The sequence below is a fragment of the Taudactylus pleione genome, unplaced genomic scaffold, assembly GCF_031769625.1.
Source record: "Taudactylus pleione unplaced genomic scaffold, aTauple2 ptg002560l, whole genome shotgun sequence".
Lineage (NCBI taxonomy): Eukaryota > Metazoa > Chordata > Amphibia > Anura > Myobatrachidae > Taudactylus > Taudactylus pleione.
The window spans coordinates 207,955-221,317 of NW_028286941.1; the positions used below are offsets into that span (position 1 = coordinate 207,955).

Sequence of the window (13,363 nt, forward strand, 5' to 3'; positions counted from 1 at the left end):
CACCTGTTCAGGGTATCCGAATGCTCCTTTCTCTGGACGGTCTCCTGCTTTTAGCAGGATCACCAAGGTACTTTACCGCCAGGTCAGGATAACCGTGGCTTCTTCTCGGCACAGATAATTAGTCAACGGAGAAAAAGTCCTCCCTACATCCCTCACAGGGTTTTCTTCATCTGGGAGCACTGCTGGATTCTCAGACTCTGAGAATTTTTCTGGCGTAAGACAAGATCCCCACTCTTCAACTTGGAGTGTGCGGATATCTACGCATTCGACATATGTCATTACTCTTTGTGATGCGCGGTCTACCAGAGTGTCTACCTTTTGGTAGGGTGGAATGTGCTCAGTTCCATTCCAGACCTTGCCATAATTGACTCCCCTCCAGATGGATCGAGTTTTTCCCATCGGATCGATGTTCGAACGATGATACTTTCTCCAGAGGCGAGTTGGTCTCTGTCCGGGTGGCTATGGCCATCTCGTCCAGGGTGTTCTTTGCTACAGACAGTGTCTGGTCCGCATTCGTTTCGGGGCAGTTGGACGTCTGTGGTTTCTGTCCTGCCACTTAACTTGTTGATACTTTAGGCTGTCTTGGACCTTCACTCTGGCCTAACCCATATGTCACGGTAAACCTGAATAGGTTCAGTCCGACAGTGTCACAACAGTGACTTCCATCTAGGCAACACTGGTAGTTGGGTGGCAATGTCAGGTATGTCATCCATTCTGGCATAGTCCAAGGGTCTTCTCCTGGCCAACTCTGCAGTGTTTATTCCCGGAGCTCTCCATTGGGAAGCGGGCTTCCTCAGCTGTTGCGACGTGCATCCCGGGGACTAGTCTCTTCTCCAAGAGAGGTTTCAACTCCTGGTGAGCAGAGGGGGCCTCCCTGAGGGGATTGATCCTCATGGCCTTCTGACTTGATCACACATTACCGGTGTTACAGTCCAGCTCCAGGAGTACTGAAGCTACCTTCAGTGACTCTTTGTCAGTGAAGTGGTCCTTCCACTTTGTGTACCTGTGTCCTCCGGTCTCCCTTCTTCCTCGAGGTCTTCGGAAGTTTAATTCGAGACGGAGGGGCTTTCCTTCTGGGGGCTCCAGTTCGTCCCAGACATCACTGGTACTGAGATTTTCGGAGTCTCCTAATCGATACTCCGTTCCTACTGCTTCACTATCTGGACCTGTTGTCTCAGGGTCCTTGTTTTTCCCTGGACCTGGATCGTTTGTCTTTGACTGCGCCCCTACTGTGGTCCTAGGGCTTCCCTGGCTCTGTCTTCATTGAGATGTTTAGAGCAGATAGGCCAGACTTTGCTGGGATCTGCCACGGACTGTGGCACACAATTCTTATGGTATCGTACCTGTCGATACGATCCTCCGGTGTCCAGGATTTTCAGATATTCTGGCATTCCTTCCGGCTGGCTTGGGTTTCACCCTTGGCCTGGCCTTCCTGACAGTGCGGATCTCTACACTGTCGGTATGGTTAAGATATGGAATTGCTCCGCTCTGGTATCCAGTTCATCCTTTGGAGTGTTTTCTGGATTATGCCTCCACTTGTCCTCCCTAGGGACTCCTGGGGAGTTAGTAGTGGTTCTTTGTTCCGTCCGGGGACAGTCAATGGAACTGCTGGTTGTGATAGCCATTACATGGTCTATTGTTTAAGCTCTCTCTCTCTCAGGGTGTTTAAATCAACCAGGAGAGTGTCTGAATTGGGAGCGTTCTCATGTGGCTCCCTCTTCTGGAGGGCATCATGTCAGGGTGTGAGTTGCTCTCGCCCTGTATTTCTTCTTAGAGTGGTTTTTAGGTTCCATATTATTCTGGAACTTATGGTACGGCCATTCAGTCCCCAGTCTTCTCGGCTGGTGTGGCCTCATTGACTGTGGTCCGGCCTCTTTGGCTTTATATGATCCGTTCAAGTTCCTTATGGTAATCGGACTCCTTATTGGTGGTCTGCGGTTTCTGGTTTTCACAGGAAACGATGGCCGGCCTATAATGAAATGTTGGCTGGATGGCCTCGTATGTCTTCCTCAGGGGCCTACCCATAGGTAGGCATTTCTGTCGTTGAGGCTTGTTTTTTCTCGGGTCATGTAACCCTCGTGGGCGGCTCGTTGTGGCGCCTCGGCTGTTTTGCCTTACTAGGTGTCCACGTGGTCTTCTGTCCAAACCTTTTTTTAAGGTTCTAGGCATTGGTTTCCTTTGCCTCTCAGGATGCTTCCTTTTTGGCGACGGATTCTCCTCTCAGCACAGGAGCGTCCCCACCCTTGGTTGAACTGCTTTGGGACATCCCCAAGGTCAACCCTGTGGACCCCCTATGGACCCTGAAGTAGAAAACAAGAGATATGGTAAGAACTTACCTTTGTTATCTCTGTTTCTACGAAGTCCATAGGGTCCACAGGGCGCCCGCCCTGACGCACCTGGCTTCATATGGGCTGTGTTACTGGTCACCGGTTTCCCGTCTCCTTTTCTGTGAGTATGGTTCTAGAGTGTTCCAGTTTTCTCTCTCTTTTTCTCTCCTCCTCCGGCCTTTGGCTACTTACAAACTGAGGTGCCTCTGGCTGGGGGGTGGGGTTATAGGGAGAGTGGACCCAAGTGCATCCTGGGAGCTAAAAGCTTTAACTGCGTGGTGCCCGGATTTGGTTCCCAACCTATACCCCAAGGTCAACCCTGTGGACCCTATGGACTTCGTAGAAACAGAGATAACAAAGGTAAGTTCTTACCATATCTCTTGTTATTACACATGTCAGTGACACGCGGCCTGTGCTGTATAGCGATGGGGTATATTACACGTCAGTGACACGCAGCCTGTGCTGTATAGCCATGGCGTATATTATGCATGTCAGTGAATTATGTTTCATTTCTCTGTACAGTTCATCCAGCTGGCGCAGACCCTGAAGTATTACGGATATCTGAAGTTCGATCCTTGTATCACAGACTTCCCGGAGAAGGGCTGCCAGGTGATAGTGAGCGCAGGGAGCAATGAGCTCAACTTCCAGGTGAAACTTCCCAATGAGCAAATGAAGGAGGGGAGCTTCAAGGTGACGCGGATGAGGTGCTGGCGCGTCACGTCATCGGTAAGGGTCTCGGTCCCCCTACATAACATATATACAGTCAGGTCCATAAATATTGGGACATTGACAGAATTCTCATATTTTGGCCTCTATTCACCACCACAATGGCTGTGAAATGAAATAAACAAGATGGGCTTTACCTGCAGACTTTCAGATTTCATTTGAGGGTAATTACATCCAAATCAGGTGAACGGTGTAGGAATTACAACGGTTTCTATATGTGCCTCCCACTTTTTAAGGGGCCAAAAGTAATGGGACAAACTAAACTATCCTAAATCTAATTTTCACGTTTTAATACTTTGTTGCAAATCCTTTGCAAGCAATTACAGCCTGAAGTCTGGAACGCATAGACATCACCAGACGCTGGGTTTCATCCCTGGTGATGCTTTGCCAGGCCTCTACTGCAAATGTCTTCAGTTCCTTCTTGTTCTTGGGGCATTTTCCCTTCAGTTTTGTCTTCATCAAGTGAAATGCATGCTCAATCGGATTCAGGTCAGGGGATTGACTTGGCCATTGCATAACATTCCACTTTTTAGCCTTAAAAATCTCTTTGGTTGCTTTTGCAGTATGCTTCGGGTCATTGTCCATCTGCACTGTGAAGCGCTGTCCAATGAGTTCTGAAGCATTTGACTGAATATGAGCATATAATATTGCCCGAAACACTTCAGAATTCATTCTGCTGCTTTTGTCAGCAGTCACATCATCAATAAATACAAGGGAACCAGTTCCATTGGCAGCCATACATGCCCACGCCATGACACTACCACCACCATGCTTCACTGATGAGGTGGTATGTTTTGGATCATGAGCAGTTCCTTTCCTTCTCCATACTCTTCTCTTCCCATCACTCTGGTACAAGTTGATCTTTGTCTCATCTGTCCATAGGATGTTGTTACAGAACTGTAATGGCTTTTTTTAGATGTTGTTTGGCAAACTCTAATCTGGTCTTCCTGTTTTTGTGGCTCACCAATGGTTTACATCTTGTGGTGAACCCTCTATATTCAGTCTTGTGAAGTCTTCTCTTGATTGTTGACTTTGACACATATACACCTACCTCCTGGAGAGTGGTCTTGATTTGGCCAACTGTTGTGAAGGGGTTTTTCTTCACCAGGGAAATAATTCTTCTGTCATCCACCACAGTTGTTTTCCGTGGTCTTCCAGGTCTTTTGGTGTTGCTGAGCTCTCCGGTGCGTTCTTTCTTTTTAAGAATGTTCCAAACAGTTGATTTGGCCACACCTAATGTTTTTCTATCTCTCTGATGTTTTTGTTTTGATTTTTCAGCCTAATGGTGGCTTCACTGATAGTGACAGCTCTTTGGATCTCATATTGAGAGTCAACAGCAACTGATTCCAAATGCAAATGTCACACCTAGAATCAACTCCAGACCTTTCACCTGCTTAATTGATAATGAAATAACGAGGGAATAGCCCACACCTGTCCATGAAATAGCTTTTGAGTTGATAGTCCCATTACTTTTGGCCCCTTAAAAAGTGGGAGGCACATATAGAAGCCGTTGTAATTCCTACACCGTTCACCTGATTTGGATGTAATTACCCTCAAATTAAATCTGAAAGTCTGCAGGTAAATCACATCTTGTTTGTTTCATGTCAAAGTCATTGTGGTGGTGAATAGAGGCCAAAATATGAAAATTCTGACAATGTCCCAATATTTATGGACCTGACTGTATGTCATAAACCTGTAACATTAGTAATGTGTCATCTCATCTGTGACTGTCTCCTTCCTCTACATAACTCATTATATGTCATATACCTGTAACATTAGTAATGTTTCATCTCATCTGTGACTGTCTCCTTCCCCTACATAACTCATTATATGTCATATACCTGTAACATTAGTAATGTGTCATCTCATCTGTGACTGTCTCCTTCCCCTACATAACTCATTAATAGTGCTGGTTTTCCTTATGTTGGGACACCACAAAGTAGAGACATGGGTGGTTGTAGATCAGTCCGAAACTCAACTATTCACTACCCTACTAAAACATTCAGACAAACGAAAGCACCTGTCCCTCCTTGCCTGTCCCTCCTTGCCTGTCCCTGTCATCATTCCTCGTCTCCTGGCTCTCGGTGTGCGCACAGACTCATGTTTGCTGCTGCAGATAATGTATATGTTTGTTATATTATTGCTCTCACTATTGTATTATTAGATTACTGCCCATTATAAGGACTGCAGTGGAGTATTATAGTGCTTGGTAATTCTTTCTCTCCTACATAGAGTACTCCAGCCCGGCGCTCACACCCATGTTGTGTCTGTATGTTTATTAGAAACACCGAGCGTTACATTATCTATCTCCGTCCCCTGTAACGCGCTGTATAGCGTCAGTGTGTACGGCGGTGCCTGTAGCGTGGGGGGGGGGGGGTGTTCCTGTTATACACAATGTCCTGCTCCCTATTGGGGGAGGAATAGACATGGACAGTACAGAAATAACGTGTGTGGTTTGTCCGCTGTCCATTCCCCCCTATGACTTACATTACCGAGTACAGAAATCCGTCCGTCTGTCAGCGTCTCTCATGCTTACTAGAACCATTGGTCTAATAATGTGTGATCTGCATGTTGTACAGGGTGACATCAGTAATCACCGTTATTACTATATGTGACCGGCTTAGACTTCATCTGACGACCATGAAATCAGGGGACACTACACTTGTCAGCTGTATAATAATTGGATATAATGTAGACCGCGTTGCCTGGAGCCCTAATCCTTCGCTGTCACTCAGTCGTGTTATTTATGTGGCGCGCAGTCCGGGCATCACGCCGGTGTCATCACATTTCACAAATGAAGCTCTTGTAGCGATCAGCTGTGATTTTTGTGATCTGTTATATGCAGGTTCCTCTCAGCAACAACACCGGAAGTCCCAACAGGACTGAGGCTCGTCTGGAACTGGCCTTCGAGTATCTGATGAGCAAGGACCGTCTGCAGTGGATCACCATCTCCAGCCCACAGGTGATTCGTGTGCCATAGTCCTTCATTTATACATCATGGCTTTCATCCTCGCCATCCGGGAGAAAATGACGTTGTGCTCCCTGATGTCCAGATAAATGATCTTACTGTTAGACTGCAGTGCCAATAATGTAGGGAATAGCTCTTATATTTCCTTTATTTTCCTTATGATCTCACCTAGTATTCACTATCTCACACTATATCGTATTACCACCCGTCTCTCAGCTCCCATGTCCCTCCGATCTGCCTGAGAGACTTACCTACACCCACCTCACACACACTCATATTACCGCCCATCTCTCAGCTCCCATGCCCCTCCGATCTGCCTGAGAGAGACTTACCTACACCCACCTCACACACACTCATATTACCGCCCATCTCTCAGCTCCCATGCCCCTCCGATCTGCCTGAGAGAGACTTACCTACACCCACCTCACACTCTCATATTACCGCCCATCTCTCAACTCCCATGCCCCTCCGATCTGCCTGAGAGACTTACCTACACCCACCTCACACTCTCTCATATTACCACCCATCTCTCAGCTCCCATGTCCCTCGGATCTGCCTGAGAGACTTACCTACGCCCACCTCACACTCTCTCATATTACCACCCATCTCTCAGCTCCCATGTCCCTCCGATCTGCCTGAGAGACTTACCTACACCCACCTCACTCTTTCTCATATTACCGCCCATCTCTCAGCTCCCATGTCCCTCCGATCTGCCTGAGAGACTTACACAGACATACAATGAGGGAGGTGGGTGTAGGTAACGGCCATCACTTCTATGTTGGCTTTGTGCACATTCCTGTGTATCTGGATCATACAGGCACCATGGATGGCTGCAATCTGGCTGGATATATATAATATGTAGGTCCTATCCTTGTGTATCACCATAGCGTATAAGTGTGTGAGCAGGGGCCTCTTACCTTTTGTCTGGTGTTATCCAGTTGTAAAGCACAGAATATGCTGGTGATATATAAGTAAATATTAACAAATAAAACATTTTTGGTCCCATTAAATGGGAACTTTGTTTGAGGGCTCCCATATATCTGGGTGTAATTGTACTGGCCAGGTAGTAACTGCTCACCTTTCCCTATCAGGCCATAATGATGAGCATCTGCCTGCAGGCCATGGTGGACGAGCTCATGGTGAGGAAGTCTGGAGGCACAATGAAAAAGGTACATGCCGGGGATACGGGAGGGAGGTGTACTCTGTACAGGATACGGGAGGGGGGTGTACTCTGTACAGGATACAGGAGGGAGGTGTACTCTGTGCCGTGTACAAGATACGGGAGGGGGGTGTACTCTGTGCCGTGTACAGGATACGGGAGGGGGGTGTACTCTGTGCCGTGTACAGGATACAGGAGGGAGGTGTACTCTGTACAGGATACGGGAGGGAGGTGTACTCTGTGCCGTGTACAGGATACGGGAGGGAGGTGTACTCTGTGCCGTGTACAGGATACGGGAGGGAGGTGTACTCTGTGCCGTGTACAGGATACGGGAGGGAGGTGTACTCTGTGCCGTGTACAGGATACGGGAGGGAGGTGTACTCTGTGCCGTGTACAGGATACGGGAGGGAGGTGTACTATGTACAGGAGGGAGGTGTACTCTGCTGTGAACAGCATACGGGAGGGAGGTGTACTCTGTGCCGTGTACAGGATACGGGAGGGGGGTGTACTCTGCCGTGTACAGGATACGGGAGGGAGGTGTACTCTGTGCCGTGTACAGGATACGGGAGGGAGGTGTACTCTGTGCCGTGTACAGGATACGGGAGGGAGGTGTACTCTGTGCCGTATACAGGATACGGGAGGGAGGTGTACTCTGTGCCGTGTACAGGATACGGGAGGGAGGTGTACTCTGTGCCGTGTACAGGATACGGGAGGGAGGTGTACTCTGTGCCGTGTACAGGATACGGGAGGGAGGTGTACTCTGTGCCGTGTACAGGATACGGGAGGGAGTTGTACTCTGTGCCGTGTACAGGATACGGGAGGGAGGTGTACTCTGTGCCGTGTACAGGATACGGGAGGGAGGTGTACTCTGTGCCGTGTACAGGATACGGGAGGGAGGTGTACTCTGTGCCGTGTACAGGATACGGGAGGGAGGTGTACTCTGTGCCGTGTACAGGATACGGGAGGGAGGTGTACTCTGTGCCGTGTACAGGATACGGGAGGGAGGTGTACTCTGTGCCGTGTACAGGATACGGGAGGGAGGTGTACTCTGTGCCGTGTACAGGATACGGGAGGGAGGTGTACTCTGTGCCGTGTACAGGATACGTGAGGGAGGTGTACTCTGTGCCGTGTACAGGATACGGGAGGGAGGTGTACTCTGTGCCGTGTACAGGATACGGGAGGGAGGTGTACTCTGTGCCGTGTACAGGATACGGGAGGGAGGTGTACTCTGTGCCGTGTATAGGATACGGGAGGGAGGTGTACTCTGTGCCGTGTACAGGATACGGGAGGGAGGTGTACTCTGTGCCGTGTACAGGATACGGGAGGGAGGTGTACTCTGTGCCGTGTATAGGATACGGGAGGGAGGTGTACTCTGTGCCGTGTATAGGATACGGGAGGGAGGTGTACTCTGTGCCGTGTATTGGATGTACTTTCCCTACAATCTTTTAATCATCGGCAGATGTTGCGGAAGAGACAGTCCTGCTTGGTGCGTCGGTCAGACAGTCAGCAGGCAGTGAAGTCGCCCCCTCTGCTGGTGAGTTACTGGTTGTTGTATTCCTCTATCTCATCTATGACTGACTCCGCAGGGTCCTCTGTGTCTTCCCATCTGTACCATTTCCCAATCTCCACACCTGACATTTCTTATCCCTCTCCCCAGGATTCCCCAGATGCAAACAGGGAACCCGTTGTCAAGTTATCGGTAAGGAGAAGCTACGCGGTGTTCTGCTATATATCACCTTCATCTGTTACTGTAACTAGCTACACACGTGGTATAATCATCCAGCAAATAACATTGTAACCACCGTATCCGATACATGATCCTCTGAGTAGTCCTGTCACGATATAATCACCCAGCTCAGTGCCCTATATATAACATTGTTACCACCGTCTCCTATACATGGTCCTATGAGTAGTCCTGTCATGGTATAATCACCCAGCTCAGTGCCCTATATATAACATTGTTACCACCGTCTCCTATACATGATCCTATGAGTAGTCCTGTCACGGTATAATCACCTAGCAAATAACATTGTAACCACCGTATCCGATACATGATCCTCTGAGTAGTCCTGTCACGGTATAATCACCTAGCTCAGTACCCTATATATAACATTGTAACCACCGTATCCGATACATGATCCTCTGAGTAGTCCTGTCACGGTATAATCACCTAGCTCAGTACCCTATATATAACATTGTTACCACCGTCTCCTATACATGATCCTATGAGTAGTCCTGTCACGGTATAATCACCTAGCAAATAACATTGTAACCACCGTATCCGATACATGATCCTCTGAGTAGTCCTGTCACGGTATAATCACCTAGCTCAGTACCCTATATATAACATTGTAACCACCGTATCCGATACATGATCCTCTGAGTAGTCCTGTCACGGTATAATCACCTAGCTCAGTACCCTATATATAACATTGTTACCACCGTCTCCTGTACATGGTCCTATGAGTAGTCCTGTCATGGTATAATCACCTAGCTCAGTGCCCTATATATAACATTGTTACCACCGTCTCCTATACATGATCCTATGAGTAGTCCTGTCATGGTATAATCACCCAGCTCAGTGCCCTATATATAACATTGTTACCACCGTCTCCTGTACATGGTCCTATGAGTAGTCCTGTCATGGTATAATCACCCAGCTCAGTGCCCTATATATAACATTGTTACCACAGTCTCCTATACATGGTCCTATGAGTAGTCCTGTCATGGTATAATCACCCAGCTCAGTGCCCTATATATAACATTGTTACCACCGTTACCACTCGGCCGCCGGTCTCGTAACTACGTCCTATTATAGCCTTCCTGTTTTTCTTGACCATTTTTTAACTTCTGAAGTACTCTGGACATCTATTAGTAAGAACATTGATTATTGGCAACATCGTTACTTAGTCAGAATATCTGTGACCGGACGGCCTCAGCCTCCACTCCCGATCACAGATTGTGCTTTATCTCCACTGGGTCCTGGGGTATCAGGGATTCCCGCTCACCGTCAGTGACCGCCTGTCACTGACTCTGCCCACTGCATCGTGGGAGTGTAACGACGCTGCCACCACCAAACTCTACCATCAGCATGTACAACCGCTTCTTGTGTACTCAGACTCCTACCGCCGGCACCTGGAACCGCTTCTTGTGTACTCAGACTCCTACCGCCGGCACCTGGAACCGCTTCTTGTGTACTCAGACTCCTACCGCCGGCACCTGGAACCGCTTCTTGTGTACTCAGACTCCTACCGCCGGCACCTGGAACCGCTTCCTCTGCGTATGTGATGACTAGCTGTGGCCACACCCCCTGATTGGTGTTGGCTGATTTTTCCTGACCCCTCGCAATGGACCAGGCTCTGCGCGGTAGCTGGCAGAGGGATTGAGCTTTGGAGACGCGGAGCTCTTACCCAGAACAGCCGGAGAACGGAATAGCGTTTGCCGTAATTCTGTTGGTCGCAGGATGCAGATGCAATCGTAGTAAAGGCAAAATGTTTATTGCTCATAGTTTTGAAAAAGCCCCTTCCCTCAGCTGTAAGGGGTGCAGCATACAGAGATCTTAACAGCAGTCTTCATCTTCCAAAGATACACAGAGATGTACATACAGGGCCCACAGCCCTTCCTATCCCACTCCTACACTCAATATCACAGGGGGTAAGTCCGCCCTGGGCTCCTCTTAGCCAATCAGGCTGTCTCACAAGATATAAATAATAAACACATCTTACATTTCCTCGTTACCACCCGAGAACATTTGGCTTTCCTAACACACAAACTCAGCATAGACGGTCTCTCACACGGTAATATAACATATCACAGGAACTGCTACATTATATCATTCTCTCACATACCAGGAACAATGCATAAACCAGTTTGGCTTTCCCTGTCTGTATCACCTCCAGTACTCAGGAAGCTCAATCTAATAAGAGCTCATTACACACAAACACACAGGAGCCCCAGGGACGCGCACAGGAGCCCCAGGGACGCGCACAGGAGCCCCAGGGACGCGCACAGGAGCCCCCCTAGCCCGCATTCCAAAGGAAAGGCTTGTTCAGTCCCCACCAACCCTCCACTGCCAGTCTAGGGCAACTACCATATCCATCCCCACTGCCAGGCTAGGGCAACTACCATATCCATCCCCACTGCCAGGCTAGGGCAACTACCATATCCATCCCCACTGCCAGGCTAGGGCAACTACCATATCAGTCCAAGGTGAGGATGTGTACAGAGCAGTTTGTCTCCAATTGTCAATACCTTTTACAAGGGCAGGGGCTGTGCGTTTCCACAAGGGCAGGGGCTGTGCGTTTCCACAAGGGCAGGGGCTGTGCGTTTCCACAAGGGCAGGGGCTGTGCGTTTCCACAAGGGCAGGGGCTGTGCGTTTCCACAAGGGCAGGAGCAGTGCGTTTCCACAAGGGCAGGGGCTGTGCGTTTCCACAAGGGCAGGGGCTGTGCGTTTCCACAAGGGCAGGGGCTGTGCGTTTCCACAAGGGCAGGGGCTGTGCGTTTCCACAAGGGCAGGGGCTGTGCGTTTCCACAAGGGCAGGGGCTGTGCGTTTCCACAAGGGCAGGGGCTGTGCGTTTCCACAAGTGCACGGGCTGTGCGTTTCCACAAGGGCAGGGGCTGTGCGTTTCTACAAGGGCAGGGGCTGTGCGTTTCTACAAGGGCAGGGGCTGTGCGTTTCTACAAGGGCAGGGGCTGTGCGTTTCTACAAGGGCAGGGGCTGTGCGTTTCTACAAGGGCAGGGGCTGTGCGTTTCTACAAGGGCAGGGGCTGTGCGTTTCTACAAGGGCAGGGGCTGTGCGTTTCTACAAGGGCAGGGGCTGTGCGTTTCTACAAGGGCAGGGGCTGTGCGTTTCTACAAGGGCAGGGGCTGTGCGTTTCTACAAGGGCAGGGGCTGTGCGTTTCTACAAGGGCAGGGGCTGTGCGTTTCTACAAGGGCAGGGGCTGTGCGTTTCTACAAGGGCAGGGGCTGTGCGTTTCTACAAGGGCAGGGGCTGTGCGTTTCTACAAGGGCAGGGGCTGTGCGTTTCTACAAGGGCAGGGGCTGTGCGTTTCTACAAGGGCAGGGGCTGTGCGTTTCTACAAGGGCAGGGGCTGTGCGTTTCTACAAGGGCAGGGGCTGTGCGTTTCTACAAGGGCAGGGGCTGTGCGTTTCTACAAGGGCAGGGGCTGTGCGTTTCTACAAGGGCAGGGGCTGTGCGTTTCTACAAGGGCAGGGGCTGTGCGTTTCTACAAGGGCAGGGGCTGTGCGTTTCTACAAGGGCAGGGGCTGTGCGTTTCTACAAGGGCAGGGGCTGTGCGTTTCTACAAGGGCAGGGGCTGTGCGTTTCTACAAGGGCAGGGGCTGTGCGTTTCTACAAGGGCAGGGGCTGTGCGTTTCTACAAGGGCAGGGGCTGTGCGTTTCTACAAGGGCAGGGGCTGTGCGTTTCTACAAGGGCAGGGGCTGTGCGTTTCTACAAGGGCAGGGGCTGTGCGTTTCTACAAGGGCAGGGGCTGTGCGTTTCTACAAGGGCAGGGGCTGTGCGTTTCTACAAGGGCAGGGGCTGTGCGTTTCTACAAGGGCAGGGGCTGTGCGTTTCTACAAGGGCAGGGGCTGTGCGTTTCTACAAGGGCAGGGGCTGTGCGTTTCCACAAGGGCAGGGGCTGTGCGTTTCCACAAGGGCAGGGGCTGTGCGTTTCCACAAGGGCAGGGGCTGTGCGTTTCCACAAGGGCAGGGGCTGTGCGTTTCCACAAGGGCAGGGGCTGTGCGTTTCCACAAGGGCAGGGGCTGTGCGTTTCCACAAGGGCAGGGGCTGTGCGTTTCCACAAGGGCAGGGGCTGTGCGTTTCCACAAGGGCAGGGGCTGTGCGTTTCCACAAGGGCAGGGGCTGTGCGTTTCCACAAGGGCAGGGGCTGTGCGTTTCCACAAGGGCAGGGGCTGTGCGTTTCCACAAGGGCAGGGGCTGTGCGTTTCCACAAGGGCAGGGGCTGTGCGTTTCCACAAGGGCAGGGGCTGTGCGTTTCCACAAGGGCAGGGGCTGTGCGTTTCCACAAGGGCAGGGGCTGTGCGTTTCCACAAGGGCAGGGGCTGTGCGTTTCCACAAGGGCAGGGGCTGTGCGTTTCCACAAGGGCAGGGGCTGTGCGTTTCCACAAGGGCAGGGGCTGTGCGTTTCCACAAGGGCAGGGGCTGTGCGTTTCCAC

At 50.5% G+C, this 13,363-nt stretch overlaps 1 protein-coding gene across 1 annotated transcript in view; it reads left to right on the forward strand.

The window, feature by feature from the left end:
* Positions 1-13,363, forward strand: part of SNX17 (sorting nexin 17) — a 122,492-nt gene that overhangs the window by 90,368 nt on the left and 18,761 nt on the right. The window contains exons 10-14 of the mRNA XM_088466145.1: positions 2,850-3,053; positions 5,899-6,015; positions 7,113-7,190; positions 8,640-8,714; positions 8,838-8,879. Of these exons, the coding sequence (XP_088322271.1) occupies positions 2,850-3,053; positions 5,899-6,015; positions 7,113-7,190; positions 8,640-8,714; positions 8,838-8,879 (516 nt within the window). The remainder of the gene's footprint in view (positions 1-2,849; positions 3,054-5,898; positions 6,016-7,112; positions 7,191-8,639; positions 8,715-8,837; positions 8,880-13,363) is intronic.